At 35.4% G+C, this 18,289-nt stretch overlaps 1 protein-coding gene across 7 annotated transcripts in view; it reads left to right on the forward strand.

Moving 5' to 3' along the window:
* The window catches only part of LOC106868419 (uncharacterized), a 116,961-nt gene that overhangs the window by 87,453 nt on the left and 11,219 nt on the right, over positions 1 to 18,289 (forward strand). For 5 of the 7 annotated variants that reach the window (XM_089352967.1, XM_089352970.1, XM_089352968.1 and 2 more), the window contains one exon: positions 17,457 to 17,611. In XM_089352967.1, coding sequence (XP_089209093.1) covers positions 17,489 to 17,611 — 123 coding nt within the window. In that variant the 5' untranslated portion in view covers positions 17,457 to 17,488. Of the gene's footprint in view, positions 1 to 1,080; positions 2,501 to 17,456; positions 17,612 to 18,289 lie in introns of those variants that run through there. The other 2 variants (XM_089352966.1, XM_089352972.1) reach the window with 2 other exon arrangements.

Consider the following 18,289-nt stretch of genomic DNA (forward strand, 5'->3'; position numbering starts at 1 on the left):
TGTCAAGATCAACTTTGTCTTTTATCCCTTCAGGGTAACTAAAATAAAGTACCAGTTAAATACTGGAGTCAACAATATCAACTAACCTCCCCTCGCCTGTCTTTGCGTTCTGAGTTCAAATTCTGCCGAGGTTGACTTTGCCTTTCATCCTTTTGGGGGTCGATAAATTAAGTACCAGTTGCGTACTGGGGTCGATCTAATTAACTGGCCCCCTCCCCCAAAATTTCGGGCCTTGTGCCTAGAGTAGAAAAAAAAAATGTTTAGCTGTATTTTGTCTGTCACCGTGTTCTGAGTTCAAATTCTGCTGAGGTCGACTCTGCCTTTCATCCTTTCAGGGATGATAAATTAAGTACCAGTAAAACAGTGGGGTTGATATAATTGAGCCATCCCCTCCCATCAAATTTCAGGCCTTGTGCCTATAGCAGAAAGGATTATTATTACTAAGGTGGCGGGCTTGCAGAACCATTTGCATGCTTAAATGCATTTTGTCTGGCTCTTTACATTCAGAGCTCAAATTTCGCTGAGGTCGACTTTTCCTTTCATACCTTAGGGGTTGATAAGTATTAGGGTCTAACACTGTCCCCTTAAAATTTTTGGCCATGTGCCAAAATTTTAAACCATTATTTATTTCTTTATTGCCCACAGGCGGCTAAATATAGAGGGGACAAACAAGGACAGACTAAAGGATTAAGTTGATTACATCGACCCCAGAGCATAACTGGTACTTCTTTAATCGACCCTGAAACGATGAAAGGCAAAGTCGACCTTGGTGGAATTTGAACTCAGAACGTAACGGCAGACGAAATACCACTAAGGATTTCACCTGGCATGCTAACGGTTCTGCCAGCTCGACGCCCTTATTAAAACAGATATTACTACAATTTTAAATCATTATCATTAGGCCTTTATTTTCACCTTGTTTTTTCTTGAGTTTCATTTCATACTCTCCTAGTTTTTTTTTCTTCTTCTTCTTCTTCCATCACCCCGATACTACTACTACTACTACTACTACTACTACTACTACTACTAGGTCTCTCCCACACAGTACTGCACTCTAACTGATTTACACTGCTGTAAACTTCTCATTACATTTTCTTTTCGCACTTCACTATCTATTTTATTAAATCATTCATTTATTTTACTTCTCAAGTTACAGTATTTTTTAATTATCCTTCACTGTATACTGTAATTAACTTCGAAGATCATACCTTTAAAAGGCATCCTTGATATCATTAAATTGTTATGGTTGATCAACCAACACATCATCACTTCTATTGGGGTAAGCCAGAATCAATTAAAAGAATTATTAGCAACTTTGGAAAGCAGCCAGTTTCTTGGATATTTGCTGAAAGAGTAAAGTAATGTGTTCTCTATAGGCTTTCTCTGTCAGTATGATTGGTACCGGATATATACACTGTTAGAAGGCAAGCAAGAAGCAGGCATATACAGACAGCTGGCTATAAGCTACTCCTGTTAAATCTCTTTATGTGTGTGTCAGATCTTACTTTACATCTTTCCACTCAGTACAAACATTCATCCTTACCAGTCTTGATGCTGCAAAGTGTTTATGGAACAAATAACTACCAGAATTCATGCAACTTAAAAAAAAAAAATCAAACACAACAAAAGATTTCTATGAAACTAGGAGTTAGACTTAACTGATTTAATGTGTATGTCTGTATAACTATTCTTCTTGCTAAATTTTTTGAAGTAAGTTTAGTTATAAATATTGACCCTTTCTCTCTCTCTCTCTTTCATATCAGTATTTTTTTTACCTTTTTGAAAACAAAGACAAATTCAATCAGATCTTTCCAGAGCACTAAAACAATAGTTTTATAGATAAATTTAATGACATTTTCAATGTGTACAATTACAAGATATTTTATAAGCAGAAATTAGAGTTAACTTCTAGATATTTGGAAAAATATCTTTAGAAATTCTTATTTATTTTCATATTGTATAATAGTATTCTTTATATTTTTATTTATTGTTATTGTCTTCTTTGTTAAAAATCAAGACTTATCACTCAGTTATAATTAAGTTATAATTAAGCAGGGGAATATATTTTAGCAGTGTTGATGTTAGTCCTCATTTGAATATTTCTTTACACTTTGAGAGGATGATTTGTAACATCTGGTGAATATTATACCAAAAAGATTTTACCCAAGATAAAATATATCATCTATCTATTCTTCTCTTCTTCCTGCTTACCAGTCTTAGCCATATATTTATTTCATCAGTCTGTTTTTCGTTCTTAGTATATTTTTTTTATATATATAACTTTTTATTGACTTCACAAATAGGTTTTACATTTTGGTGGGAATAGTTACACATAAAGAACTTTCTCACTAAACCCCACTTTTAATAGGAAAACAATTAAATGACTAAACAAACCATAGAAAAAATAACTACATTGAACAGTTAAACAAATCTAAACTTTCTGGATCATTATTGTTTATGTACTAACACTAAAATATGCAGAACCAATATACAACAATGGGTAAGATATTTGCCACTATTTCCATTTCACTCTCTTGTATGTATGTCTATTTTGTTTTCTTATTTACACATTTTTACAATCTCTTTGCCATGTTTACTTGAATGTGTGTTTTTGAGTAAATATAATTATAAGCTTGATAATTATATTAGTTATGTTTTATTTTGAAATATTCTAATGTACAATATAACTTTCATATAAATATAATTGTTTCATACACTTTCTTTATTTAAAATTATATATCTACATTAGTAAATGTTTTTATGGAATACTTTTTTTAAAATAAGCATTTTAATGATTTTCATGTTATTTACTAGATCTCTTTTAGTTTTCCTTAAACAATACACTGATCAGAAGGACATTTAAATACATGTGTGTGTATGTAAAATAGTCATAAAAATAATGTTATATGAAATCACAGGTTTGCTCAATTAAGGGTGACTTGAGGCAAAACAACAACACTAAATGAAGTGAACAGATCAACTCTTCAGAATGAGCCAATGGTGTTTACACTGACAAAGGCAAATACAATAAGATGAATTATAGAAATGATGTCTCTTGTTTCATTGAACATAGTTATTGTTCAGTTCTATATTTTAAGAGATGAGGAATTATGTACATTATATACAAGATGAGGACAAATATCCGCCAATTGTAAATAATGTATAGTTATTGTTTTCATTAATCTACAAACTAGTGATGAAGTTGATAAATATATGTGTGAAGTGATTAACCCATTAGTATTTAAACCGGCCATATCCAGCCAAAATATTTTATCTGGTTTATGCTTAATTTAACCAGATCAGACCTCTCACACCTATGCTACCATATCATTCTAAAAATGAACAATCACATCATTGATATCTTGAAGCTACAAGATAATGCATGACTAATTCAAAACAATGTGAATAAATTAGCATTACAGTTGACTGATTAATCTGAATGTTAAAGGGTTAAAAAGAGTTCAAGTCATTTGTAGATTCTTAATATTTTTATTATAAACTCTTTTCTTAACACAGATAGGGTTTTTTTTAAAATTATTTTTATTGTTTAGCCTTTGGGCAGCCTGTTTGAGTAGATCCATGATTAGGTATGTTCAAATTGTGGCTATTTTATCTTTTATTTTAACGTGATATATATCTTATAGAATGCATCCTTCCATTTATAAGTATTTATTGCATGATTTGAGGAAGACTTAGCTGTTGTTTCTAGTAGGTTAAACGACCACATAGAGGTTCAGTTGTTGGCTTGTTTTGAAGGTTTATTTTGTTTTGTTTAGCTCCACAACAGTCATAATGAGGCAAACTTTTTGTGATCATGGGTGTTAAAACTGTGATTATCCTATATTTTTTTCTCAACACTGCTTGGATCCAGGACAGCATTATCTAATGTATACTTCTATTATAAAATGGTACAGTGTGATTTAAGGGAGATTTTGCTGCTATTTCTAGCAGGTTCAAGTGATTGTGTAAAGCAGTGGTTCTCAACTGGGGTCCATATTATAATGTTGTTAAAATTTACGTACAATAAATTGGTTTTACATTCGCAATAAACAAAATATTAAAAAAAATTTTTTCTATGGCCGCAGCAGTGGCTGTGTGGTAAAAAGCTTGCTTCCCAACTACGTGGTCCTGGGTTCAGTCCCACTATGTGGCAACTTGGGCAAGTGTCTTCTACTATAGCCTCAGGTTGACCAAAGCCTTGTGAGGGGATTTGGTAAACAGAAACTGAAAGAAGCTTATCGTATATATATATATATATATATATATATATATATATATATGTATGTATGTATGTATGTATGTATATATGTATCTGTGTGTCTGTGTTTGTCCTCCCACCATCACTTGACAACCAATGTGGTGTGTTTACGTCCCCAAAACCTACCAGTTTGGCAAAAGAGATCAATAGAATAAATACGAGACTCAAAAAAAACATAGGCATTGGGTTCATTTTGCTTGAATAAAACCCTTCAAGGCAGTGCCCCAGCATGGCCGTAGTCCAATAGCTGAAACAAGTAAACGATAAAAGATAACAGATACTGTATTGATTGGAGAATATATTGGGTTGTCCGGAAAGTTTGTGCCGATTTTTAAAAGAAAGAAAAAGGTCAATAAATACTTGCCATTACATTTTTAATCAACCAAATATGAACCATTTTGTTGCACAATGCATCTCCATCTTTCCTTTAACTTGAAAATACCTTCTTCCCAGAATTGAGGTGGTTTCATGGCAAATAAGTCAAAAGGTAAGCTACTATAAATCGGCACAAACTTTCCGGAAAACCCAATACTAATTAAAAAATATTGAAGGTTAATAATCCAATCAATGCTTACTTGTTTATTATCAGAATAACACAAGGGCTGATAATAACCATTGCTGTTACAAATGTTGCAAAGAGCCAGACCTTATACTCAAAGCTGTCTCATCTGATGCCCTAACAATTCTGCTAATCTACTGCCCTTTGCTGGTGCTTTATTTCTTATCATAAGGATGAATGGTACTGTTGATCACAATGGGGCTGGAATAAATACCACAAGGTATTATAGCTGATGCTCTGCTGACTATGCCAAATCACAATGGTTGATATTAATGCATCATCATCATCATTATCGTTTTAATGTTCACTTTTCCATGTTTGCATGGGTTGGGCAAGAATTTTTCGAGGTGGATTTTCTCTGGCTGCATGTCCTTCCTGTTGCCAACCCTCACCTGTTTCCAAGCAAAGTAATGACTCTTGATGACCAGACATGTTTTTATGAGAGGAAACGACGAATGCTGTTGTATAACAATGACACTCTTTTACAACTCTCATGCAATATTGAGAAGGAGAACCAACTCTCTCACACACACATGTATGTGTGTGTGTATATATATATATATATATATATGCGAGTAAAGATAAATACAAAAAAGGTGGTTTTTTTGTATGATTGTGTATAGAGGAATATATTATTTTGTTTAAAAGAGTTCCAACACTGTCTGTTTTTTATGTTTTATTTATATTCCTGCAGAACCAATGTGGGGTATAGAATATGGAATATACAATATATAATATAATATACAATATATAATATAAAATAAAATAAAATAAAAATGGATGGCACCATGAAATAAAGTATTGAATGTAGATGAAATATTGAGTGTTCAATATAAAGGATCAAATATATAAATATAAATATAAATATATAAAGGCGACTCGAGTTTCAGGGCTATTTCCCTTCGTCATGGCTGGTATGACAGACATAATGGGTTTCTTTCATTTTCTGTCTGAGAAATCCACTCACAAGGCTTTGCTTGGCCTGGGGCTTTAGTAAAAGTCACTTGCTCAACTGCATGATTGTGGGACTGATTGAACTCACAACCTTGTGGTTGAGAAGCAAGCTTCTTAAGCACACAGCCACACACACACACATATATTCATAATATAATCTTTACTCTTGCAAGGGATAATAACAAGAAATGTTAGAGATGGTTCGTCTTGTCATTATACGTCATAACACCTACACACTGGAGATAAATCTGATAAATGAAACTCACTTCAAAACAAAGTTCATCGACTTCTCTCATTTTAAAAAAATTTTAATTGTTCTTAGTATTATTTAATTAGAATTCGGTCCTGATGGATGCAGTTAGCCTATGATCAGAGGCATTCCAAACATGACCATCTGCATTTTTGTTTCTCTGGTATTGCATTGTCTAATGTATCCTTCATTTGTTAACAGTTTAGAGTTTGATTTGAAGAAATTTGGTTGGTATTTTAGCAGGTCTTGCACCTGTGGCCTAGACTGTTTTGTTGTAGTTCTCTGTTGAATGCCTGGGTTTAGCTAATTCTTGATCTGTTTTCTTCTGTTATCATTCTTTATTACTTCTGCTTAGATTTAAAATATCCCTGTTTACTGTTAAGAAATATTATCAGGAATGCCCTTATCAGATTTGTTAAAAAATCGTATTTTTGTTTTTAATTCTAAGCATCTTACCTGGTGTGTTAAAAATCCTGCCAGCTCGCTGTTTTAAAGAATTGAAGAAGTAATAGTGGATAGTTCTACTTGCCAACCACCAAACAGTGAGCATAATGAGATTCGGTTCGAGAAAGTGTTTCAGTGCTTCTCAGTTCAACCACAATCAAAATGCTGTTGGTTGTGACGATAGAATCCATTTTTCATCACATCACAATGCAATCAAGTAATGGTTAGTTTTTATTGTATAAAATAAGTGTAGGTACATACTTAATGGTTAGGGTATTTGGTTATGAGTTTGATTCCTGGTGGCTTGTTGTATCCTTAAACAAGACATTTTATTTCACATTGCTCCAATCCACTCAGCTGGCAAAAAAATGAGTAGTGCCTGTATTTCAAAGGGCCAGCTGAACTGTGTTTTGGGTACATGTGTCTGTGGAGTGCTCAGCCACTTGCATGTTAATTTCACAAGCAGGCTGTTCTGTTGATCGGATCAACTAGAGCCATTGTCATTCTAACTGACAGGGTGCCAGTTTAAGTGCAGAACAGATTTGGGCAAGTGTTTTCTACTATAGCCTCAGGCCAACCAATGCCCTGTAAGTGGATTTGGTAGAGAGAAACTGAAAGAAGCCCATCATATATGTGCATGTGTCTGTATTTGTCCCCACCACCACTTGACAATTGGTGTTGGTGTGTTTATGTCCCCGTGACTTAGTGGTTTTGGCAAGAGGGACTGATGGAATAATTACCAAGTTTAAAATAACAATAAGTAATTGGGTAGAACCATTTGACTAAAAGTTCTTCAAAGAAATGCCTCCAGCATGGCCGCAGTTGAATAACTGAAACAAGCATAAAAAATAACGGAATAGTGAGCAAAATATTTGTTGTGAATGACTTTCTACCACAACCTGCTACTTTTTGAAATTTTTGTGCAACTTTTTATGAAATTGATCTTCTAACCCAGCTTGAAAAAGTTGAATTCATACCATAAATACACATACATGTGAGAAAGAGAGAGAGAGAGAGAGAGAGAGAGAGAGAGAGAGAGAGAGAGAGAGAGAGAGAGAGAGAGAGAGAGAGAGAGAGAGAGAGAGAAACACACACACACACACACACACACACACACACACACACACACACACTCTCTCTCTCTCTCTCCCCCCCTCCCCAATATAGCTAAAATATATTACTTTTATTTTGAAACTGTTCTCATGACATGAGAATTGTGACTGAAAATAATACTGGTGTTTTGATGTTTGTCAAAGATGTTTATGATATTTGCATCCTAGTTTTTCTGTTTGTCAAACTCTGCAAAATACTTCCCCCCTCCCCTTTAACTATGTCCTCTTTGGAGAGTACTGGCGAACATAAATATTTGTAGGAATTTCATCAGTTTCATACGTCATAACATTTAAAAACAATTTTGACATTTAATAAAATTATAATTATTCAGACTATTAACCTTGATTCTTAAGAAGGAACCAATTTTTTTAGTTTTATTTATGGCTACTCTGCATTTCAGACTACATCTTGATCAATTTGATCGATGAATACCATTGGATGTCTTATTCCTGGTCATGTATATAGTTTTAAGACTGGTTTTGAACTGGGAGCTTTCATCAGAAGCTTAGTAAACTAGTAGATATTACCTTTAGTTTAACAATAAAGATTCTTGGTTCAACTCCAGTCTGGTACAAGTAGGTATGTATCCAGGAATAAGACACTTGATGACAGAAATGAAAATGACCAAAATATGGTGCATATGTAAATATTTTAAAATGTCTGCTGTTGCCAGTATCGCCTGACTGGCCTTTGTGCCGGTGACACGTAAAAGCACCCACTACACTCTCAGAGTGGTTGACGTTAGGAAGGGCATCCAGCTGTAGAAACTCTGCCAAATCAGATTGGAGCCTGGTGTAGCCTTCGGGTTCCATCAGTCCTCAGTCAAATCGTCCAACCCATGCTAGCATGGAAAGCGGACGTTAAACGATGTTGATGATGATGATGTCTCATCTCAAAATATGGTATTAATAATCTAAAAATTATAATTATATTAACAACTTATCTGAGACATTTGACATTTTATCGTGTATCAAAACTCTGATTTATTTTCATGTAAATTCATATTCAAGACATTTGAGTGTACTTGAACAAGAGAAAACTTACCACTGCAGATATAGTCCAGGGAGAAAATTCTTCTCTTAAGACATGTGTAAAAACAAAGTGGATGTATGGTAAGAAATTTGCTTCTCAAGCACATGGTTCCAGGTTTAGTCTCACTGCATGGTAGGTACCTTGGGCAAGCGTTTTCTACTATAGCCTCAAACCAATCAAAACCTTACAAGGGGATTTGGTAGATAGAAACTGAAAGAAACCCATGTGTGTGTCTGTGTTTGACCCCCCCACCCCCACTACCATTTGACAACTAGTGTTGGTTTGTTTATTTCCTATAACTTAGTAGTTCAGCAAAAGAGGCAGATAAAATAAGTATCAGGCTTGAAAATAAAAGGTACCAGGGTTGATTCATTCGACTAAATACCCTTCAAGGTAGTGCTCCAGCATGGCTGCAGTTTAATGTCTCAAACAAGTAAATGGTAAACAATATAGAGTGTGAATTGGAATGTAGGACACCTACACTTCTGTGAATTACAGATTTGGTTTGCATTGCTGATGAAGTGAAATGACAGAGAGACACACACACACATTCTGTGATCCAATGATGTCATTCACAGCCTATTGTTTGTTTTTACATATGTCTGAGAGGAGAATTTTTTCCTGGGACTATGTCTGCATTAGAAGGCCTTCTCTCTTCCAACTGCACTTGAATGTGTTGAATATGATTTTGCATGAATATATTTCATTCAACATTGCTTCGTGTGACATTATTTATTTAATTCTATTAATTTATTTATTGCATTGGAAATAAATTTACATGAATCTGAGATGTGATTCTAGATGATCTAAAGATAATCAATGTGAATATTTGAAATGTTATGTAAAAATATATTGAATATATAAAATGAAAATTATTGGGAAATATACTAATGAAAACAATAGTGGTTAAGGGGTGGTTCCATGCTCCTCAAAACTCTAGAACTTGTGAACCAAGGCCCCACTAACAGATGCAGTTTAAAGTCACATCCAGGATATAGATCAGTGATGAATGAATCAGTTATAAATGAAAATAGATGTATTAGCTCTTGATGTAGCTTTTTTTCTTATAGATGTTCATTCTGGATTAATTTAAAAGAATTTTACTATTTCATATTGTCGTTATTTAACTCCAATTTAATCCTGATCAAACAGACCTGTGATTAAAGACATTTCAACTATGATTCAGCTCATCTTTTCTCACAATAATAGTTTTACCTAAACTATATTAATATGTCTGTCTTCTTTTTTTTCTGCTTAATGGTAGAATGTTTGAGAAAAAATTGTATGTTATTTCTAGCAGATTAAATGTACATCGGGATCGTTGCCAGTGCCCCTGGACTGGCTCATGTGCGGGCGACACATGAAATCTTTTGAGCGAGATTGTTGCCAGTGCCCCTGGATTGGCTCATGTGCAGGCGACACATGAAATCTTCTGAGCGGGATCGTTGCCGGTGCCCTTGGGCTGGCTCTTGTGTGGGGTTGGTGTGGGATTTTTGAGTGGGATCGTTGCTGGTGCCCCTGGGCTGGCTCTTGTGCGGGTGACACATGATCTTTCTCGAGCGAGATGAGCGTGGCCGTTGCCAGTACCGCCTGACTGGCTTTCGTGCGGGTGACACGTAAAAGCACCCACTACACTCTCTGAGTGGTTGGCGTTAGGAAGGGCATCCAGCTGTAGAAACTCTGCCAAATTAGATTGGAGCCTGGTGTTGCCATCCGGTTTCACCAGTCCTCAGTCAAATCGTCCAACCCATGCTAGCATGGAAGGCGAACGTTAAACGATGATGATGATGTAAAGAAAGGTTCCCTCAGAAATTGTTAAACATTTACTAGAAACATGTGAAGGGTTGCTGTTATACTCAGTAATTGACTGAAATTGATTTCACATATAAAAGAGGAGCATTATCTCTCTCTTAAAGTAATGTAGACATTGCTGTGTGGTTAAGCAGCTCACTTTGCAACCACGTGGTTTTGGTTTCATTCCCATTGCACACTACCTTAGGCAAGTGTCTTCTGCTATTGTCCCAGGTCGATCAATGTGTTAAGAGTGAATTTGGTAGACAGAAACTGTGTGGAAGATCACCTCTCTCTCTCTCTCTCTCTCTCTCTCTCTCTCTCTCTCCCTCTCTCACACACACACACATGTATATGTGTCTCTTTGTTCCCTGCCACTACTCGACAATTTGTTTTGGTTTGTATACATTCCCTTAACTTAGTGGTTCAGTATAACAAACTGATAGAATAAATACCAGACTTGAAAATAAGTACTGGGGGCCAATTTGTTTGACCAGACTCTTCAAGGTAGTGCTACAGCATGGTTCACAGTACAATGACTGGAACAAGTTAAAGATAAATGATATTAATTTGTTGCATTAAATTGGTTCTGATCTGTACACTGTGTGTACACACGCACGCACGCACACACACACACACACACGCACGCACACACACACACACACACACACACACATGCGTGTGCGCGCACACACAAGAAAAGTAAAGGAAAGTGTCTGTAGCATTGCAAGCAATATCTTTAATTACTAATTAAGAAGGGAGATGTTAACGTTATTTTTGTTAATGAATGTCTGCTGTCAGGACAGATGTTTTACTTCAACATTTTGCTACATTTGATAACCAGGTTTATTAGGATATATTAATAACTTGTGATAATGATGATATTCACAGTAATTAGTATTGTGGTACTATTACTTCAAAAGAGCTATGAGTAGATAAAAGCTCACTTAATCTCTAACAAAAGAATTTTTCAAAGCATTGCCCATTCTACTGATATTTTTAGCACACCTACACAGTCAGGCTGGATGCAACAACAACTGAAATGGAGAAATATATTTCTAAATCTCTCTGAGAGATTTAGAAATGTATTATTTCTAAATTTGAAATCAGTGAATGTATTTCACTAGAATTATTATGTTTACAAGAGCTTGACAGGCATCTTCGACTAACAGGTCATGCTACTCCAGACTGATGACGAGCAAAGACTCAGAAACATGTCTCTGGATGCAGGCTTAGCTGGGTGGAGGTGCTTGTCTCCCCCCTTGTAAACATAAGGACACTGGAAATGTGTGAAGGCCGACAGGAAGCGGTGCAGATTCCTAGGTCTAACCAGCAGTAGTATTATTCCCTTCAGGGGACTGTCACATTAAGTTGACAGCATACAACTACTTCAACTGAAATGGAGTTATTTCTTGTGAATAAATGACTTGAGACTTACATACAAAAGATGATAGCCAACTCAAAGCCCGTTTACAAACAACTCAGATTCAGTTACAACTTTTCCACAGAAAAATGGGTCTTAAGAATGTTAAAGTTACTTTTAAAAATATAGGAAACTATAAGAAAGTTGAGGTATACAAAGAGCTAAAAATACTGTATTTGATGGCTTATAAGACGTATTTTTTCCCCTAAAGACTGCCTAAAAAAATCACCCTGGGTCCTATATGCACATTTGGGCCTATAATGCATACTTTAATGTTCTAATAATTTTCTTTTCCTGAATATGCACTACTGAAGTTGGGAAGTGTCTAATATGTATGTACATCCTTTATTATATGAAATATGGTAAATCAAAGAGCTATAAACTCTCTCTTCCTCACACACACACACACACACGCACTCTCTTTCACTCTCTCTCTTTCACTCTCTCTCTTTCACTCTCTCTCTTTCACTCTCTCTCTTTCACTCTCTCTCTTTCACTCTCTCTCTTTCACTCTCTCTCTTTCACTCTCTCTCTTTCACTCTCTCTCTTTCACTCTCTCTCTTTCACTCTCTCTCTTTCACTCTCTCTCTTTCACTCTCTCTCTTTCACTCTCTCTCTTTCACTCTCTCTCTTTCACTCTCTCTCTTTCACTCTCTCTCTTTCACTCTCTCTCTCTCAATGATACACAAAATAAGCAACTCATTAGCTCATACATACAAGAAACATTACTGATGGCTGTAGTGAAGTGAAAGCGAGAGACTCAAGGTAATGAAAAAAAGTGCACATTTTGAGATATTAGAAATGAAATAGGATTGTAGTTGGCGGCAAAATAAAAGGAAAGCAAAATAATCCGGTGAACTAAAATACTAGAGGGAACAGAACTGAATGTAAACAGAAGAAAAAGATAATTAGTATAAAAACATTGTATCAGTTATTAACTGTTTGACTAATGAGGTAAAGGAAAAATATAACAGGATTTGAAATCTAGTATCCACTCCCCACATCTAAGCAGTCCAAACAGTTCTGAGAGTGTTTTTTATGTTATACAGTGTGATCCATAGTGAGTTTCTCTTCTAAACGGATTCTTCAGTATTTCTCTCACTATATGGGACTCTGCTCTGATCTGTTGAAACATTTAACAGTATTCCATCTTTCAGAAGACTAGCCCCTTTTATTTTGCCAACTACAATCCTATTTCTCTCATTTCTAGTATCTCAAAATGTGTATTTCTTCCATTATCTTGAGTCTCTCTCTTTCATTTCACCATAGCCATCAGTAATGTTTCTGTGGAATGGAATTTTTGGACTGATGGGACTTTGTTCCCTTGTGTCATGTAACAGTGGGTTGGCTCCTACTCTTAAGAATTTTAGAAAAAGCAGTGTTGCTGCTCTTGATGCCAGAAAAGTTTTCAGCTGTATCTGGCATGAGAAACTTTTAGCTGAATCAGCCCACATATGGTATCCATCTATTTCTCATCTTTTCGATTAAAAGTTTTCTGTCAGACTTCTATAGTTCTACACAGGCACCAGTGTGGCTGTGTGATTAAGAAGTTTGCTTCTCGGCCATGGAGTCTTCAGTTCAATTTCACTACATGGCAACTTGGGCAAGTTCTTTCACTATAGCTCCAGATTGACCAAAGCCTTGTGAGTGGATTTAGTGGATGGACACTGAAAGAAGCCTATTATATGTGTGTGTGTGTGTGTATGTATGTGGATATATCCATACACGCACACTACACATTTGTTTCTCACCACCTCTTGACTACTGGTGTTGGTTTGTAACTTAGTGGTTTGGCAAAAGAGACCAATAGATTTAAGTACTAGACTTAAAAAGCAGTATTAGGGCTGATTTGCTCAACTAAAACCCTTCAGGGTAGTGCTCTAGCATGGCCACAGTCCAAGACTGAAACAAGTAAAAGATATGTTTACAGAACTGTCTCCCTATCACTCTCTATCAACCTCTGCTTTTTAGTTATCTCATTTAACCCTTTAGCATTTATACCAGCCAGATCCAGCCTCTCATGCTTGGCCTACAATATTATTCTAAAAATAAACAATCACATCATTGAAATCTCAAAGCTACAAAGGTGATGCATGACAAATGCAAATCAATGTGAATAAATAAGCATTACATTTGACATAGAAATTCTAATGCTAAAGGGTTAAACTCTTGCTTCTTATACCTTCTAACGACTTGTATGCATATGGCAGCTCTCATTGCTCCATCTTTACAATCCACACACCAACATAACTATGTACAATTTAAATGCCCTACACCAGTCTTGCACTGCTTCTAGACTCTTTATGAAATCTGGAGTTTAACTTGAGAGAAGTAAGAAAATAATTACAAAATAATCTGAGTGTTTTTTTTTTTAAGATATACCTCATAGAAAGTAAATATTTCATAGAATGATTTGGGAGGGAAAAAAAGGGATTCTTTTGATAAAGAATTAAAATATCTCAAAGTAGAGACTGAAAATGATCAGACAAAAAAAAAAAAAGAAGGAAAAGTGGGGGGAGAAAAACTCTAGGATAAAGCTTAATAAGTATAGAAAGATGATGAAATAAGCCTGTCATGGCCAATGCTTAGTAATTATACCAGACAGAGAGTAGATTCTGGAAGGGAGCCAAAAATAGTTTAGTAGTTCTGGTCTTAAAGGAGAAATTAGAGGTTTTTTTTTAGTTGCAAAAATCCCTGTAAAATGTAACTAACATGAGAGAGATAGTGAAAATGTCTTAATATGTATGAGAAAGTACTTAAACACCTTATAACAAGTAGTGTAGTTTTGCCAGTATATATATATATATATATATATATATATATATATATATATATATATAGTGATGTCAGGGTTATCCATTTTATAGTGATGACATGGACTTAATGACACACTATAATTTAGTCAGTATGAGAGAAAGTGGGGTCACCATCTTGTTCGTAGCATAAAGAAAATAGAAATTCACGAGATGCTTGTAATAAGTCATAACTTTTATTACTGGAGGTAATGCGTTAACATACAGGGTTAATTGAAGGAAAGCTTATAGCATTATATGAATACGTTCTGTTTGCAGTCATGTGTCTCGGTGAACGTGTGCGTGAGCGGGCATAAAGTGCAGCGATTTGACACAATGCTGGCCTAAGGCTAGGCAGACATGGAGTGGCGCGAATTTAGAATTTCTTTCCTTTATATTGGACAGACAGACTTGTAGATGGTTGAAGAGAAATAGCTTCAACTGGGAATAGAAATGGTTTAATAATTTGAATCTTAGTTTTACTTTTATAACAAGAAAAAGAAATAAAATGGTTCTAATTCTTGTAAACTTTGAAGCAGAGTTGTATTGCAATTGACTACGCAATAAAACTTGGATATATTTTGTTGTCCTGCAGAGATGAAAGTTAAAAACTTGACTTTGGAAGGATTTGAGCTCAGAAAGTTAAGGGATATAATTAACCCTTTTGTTGCCATATTTCTGTTGAGATGCTCGGTTTCTTTCAATTAATTTTAAATATAACAAAAAATTTAGTAAAATAACTTAGTTATCATAAAGCTAGTGTTAGAAACATAAATTCTGACTAAGGTTTGGTGGAAGATTTTAATTCAGATTTTTTGAAAACAAGACATTTGTGATACAGAGCCAGAGGTGGTTTCAACCAGGTTGGTATCAAAAGGGTTAAATACTGTGAAGCATTTAGTCTTGCACAGTGTCTAGTTAGATGGCACACTGATAGGTTAAGTTCACCTTATGTAACATCACAATCAATATATACCTCACTGGTACAACATCATAGTCTGTATGTACTACACTGGTGGGCTGTCTATACCTTATTTCGCATCATAGTATATAGCACATTGCTAAGTTGACTTCACCTTACTCTACATCATTGTCAATATGTATAATAGTTACCTACATCTTATACTACATTACAGTCAACATGTACCACACCGCTAGGCTATTTACTCTTTATATTCCCTCATAGTCAGTATGTACCACATTGTTAGTTTGACTTCACCTTGTGTTATAACGTAGTTGAGAAGATATGTATTCCAGTAACACAATAATAGTAGTTGTTTTTACTGTTACATGTATAGCTGGGCTTTCTGTTCTAAATGCTAAGTTTTGACCTATTTGATACCAACCAAACTGAGACCACCCTAGTTTTGTGATACAACACACTTCCTGATTTAAGATGATCTAAATTAAAACATGCCATTAACATTTCACTTTAATTTATGTTCCATGCACCAGCTTGATAACGCCAAAATTATTTTATTAAAGTTTTTTTTTTATATTTATATTTATTTTTTTATATTTATATTTTTTATATTTAAAACAATGGCAATGTATTTCAAAAGAAATATGGTTGCAAAAGGGTTAAGGCATTCTTATCAGCATCTGCTACTCAGCATAACTGTGGTATTGTTGTCTGGCTTTGTGAGACCAAGGGTAAGGACTTGTATATCCATGGTAACCCCACCGGATCACATTTTGCCAAATGTTGCATCAGTGGTAATCATGAAAGTGTCTCAATTCAAGGGTTGGCATTGTCATCTATGTCCTTCATAGTAACCCCTATATTTCTCCTTTATGTATATGGTGACTCTAATTTAGCAACAATTTGGATTTGCACTTCAGTTGCATCCTCTGTTTTGTAGATGATGCATTTAGTGTCATATTCCCCCACCTTCCCATAAAGGAGATTTCACTTAACATATCTACTAGAGTCTTTCTCCAAACCTTCCTTGAATTCATCATCATCATTGTCGTCATTATCATCATTTAACATCCATTTTTCATCCTGGCATGGATTGGACAATTTGACAGGGGCTGGCAAGCTGGAAGACTTCACCGGGGTTCAATTGTCTGCTTTGGCAGGGTTTCTGTGGTTGTCTGCCCTTCCTAATGCCAACCACATTACAGAGTTTACTTGGTGCTTTTTATGTGGCACTAACAGCAGTGATGTCATCAAGTAACTTGCTAGAGAAAACCCCTCAGTTCAGGGAGGTGGCTTTGTTCCAGGAGATGAGAGGGGTTAGAGCAGAGGTTCTCAAACTTTTGGGGTTACCGCCCCCCACTCATGGCCATGAAATACCCTCAGCACCATACCCTTATTTTTATGTATAAATAAATGTTTTATATTTTACTAATTTATATATACTATGAATCATTTGATATTTGATATAATATTACATAATTTGTATACAATACTATAATAATATTATAATAAATTCATAGCGCCCCCCCAATCCACTGCCTTCCTCCCAGTGCCTCCTTTTTCTCTACTGCCAAACACCGTCCCAATGCCTACCAGGGGGTGGTAGTGCCCACATTGAAAACCTATGGGTTAGAGTATGAATCGAAGGACAGAAACCGGTGTCTTTTGCAGTAGAGGAGACACATGGCTACCCCAGAAGGAGAGAGAAATGATGGTTAAGAATAGAAAAAAAACAATCACATTGTCAAAATCTCTAAGCTAATGAGATAATGCATGATTAATTCAAAATAACGGGGATAAATAAGCATTACATTTGACAGGATAATCTTAAATGATAAAGGGTTTGGAAGTGCACTGTTTCTCCCAGAAAAACGTACAATTTGTGTAATCTGTTTTTGTTTCTTCTTTCTTTTTGCAGTGCATGATTTTGGTTTGAGGGGGTACCATATCATGAACACCAAAACCCTACAACCACCCAATTCCTTATCAGGCAATAGATTTAAGAATTTGAACCTTGAACCAAGTTTTGAATCCTTGCCCTACTTCTATAAGAACATATGCAGTTCAGAAGAGGTAAGTTTTTTTTTCTTTTTTTTCTTAATATCTTTAAAGATAAAAGCAGCAAGCTGGTAGAAATGCTAGCAGGCTGGGCAAAATGCTTAGCGGTATTTCATCTGTCTTTACGTTCTGAGTTCAAATTCCACCTAGGTCGATTTTTGCCTTTCATTCTTTCGGGGTTGATAAATTAAGTACCAGTTGCACACTGGGGTCAATCTAATCGACTGGCCCCCTCTCCAAAAATGTTGGGCCTTGTGCCTAGAGTAGAAAAGAATATCTTTTAAGATATTCAACTGACTAGCTTCAAAAACTAAGGAAAAAGAATGAATCTTTATTGCAAATTATTTTCAAGCTTGTTTGCTTGTTTTGAATTAAACAGTTACATTATTAAGCTGTTCTCTCCTATTTTGTTTGTTCTTTTATTCTTTAAATGCTTCACTCATTGGACTGTGGCCATACTGGGGTGTCGCTTTAAAGGATTCAGTCAATCAAATTGATCTCAGCACTTATTTTTTTTAGTCTGCTACTTATACCATTGGTTTCTTTTCTTGAATCACTTAGTTACAAGGACATAAACAAACCAAGGCTAGTTATCAAATAATGTAGTGATGACACACACACACACACACACACACACACACACACACACACACACACACACACACACACACACACACACACACACACACACAC

The sequence above is a fragment of the Octopus bimaculoides genome, chromosome 5 (assembly GCF_046866305.1).
Source record: "Octopus bimaculoides isolate indiv1 chromosome 5, ASM4686630v1, whole genome shotgun sequence".
NCBI lineage: Eukaryota > Metazoa > Mollusca > Cephalopoda > Octopoda > Octopodidae > Octopus > Octopus bimaculoides.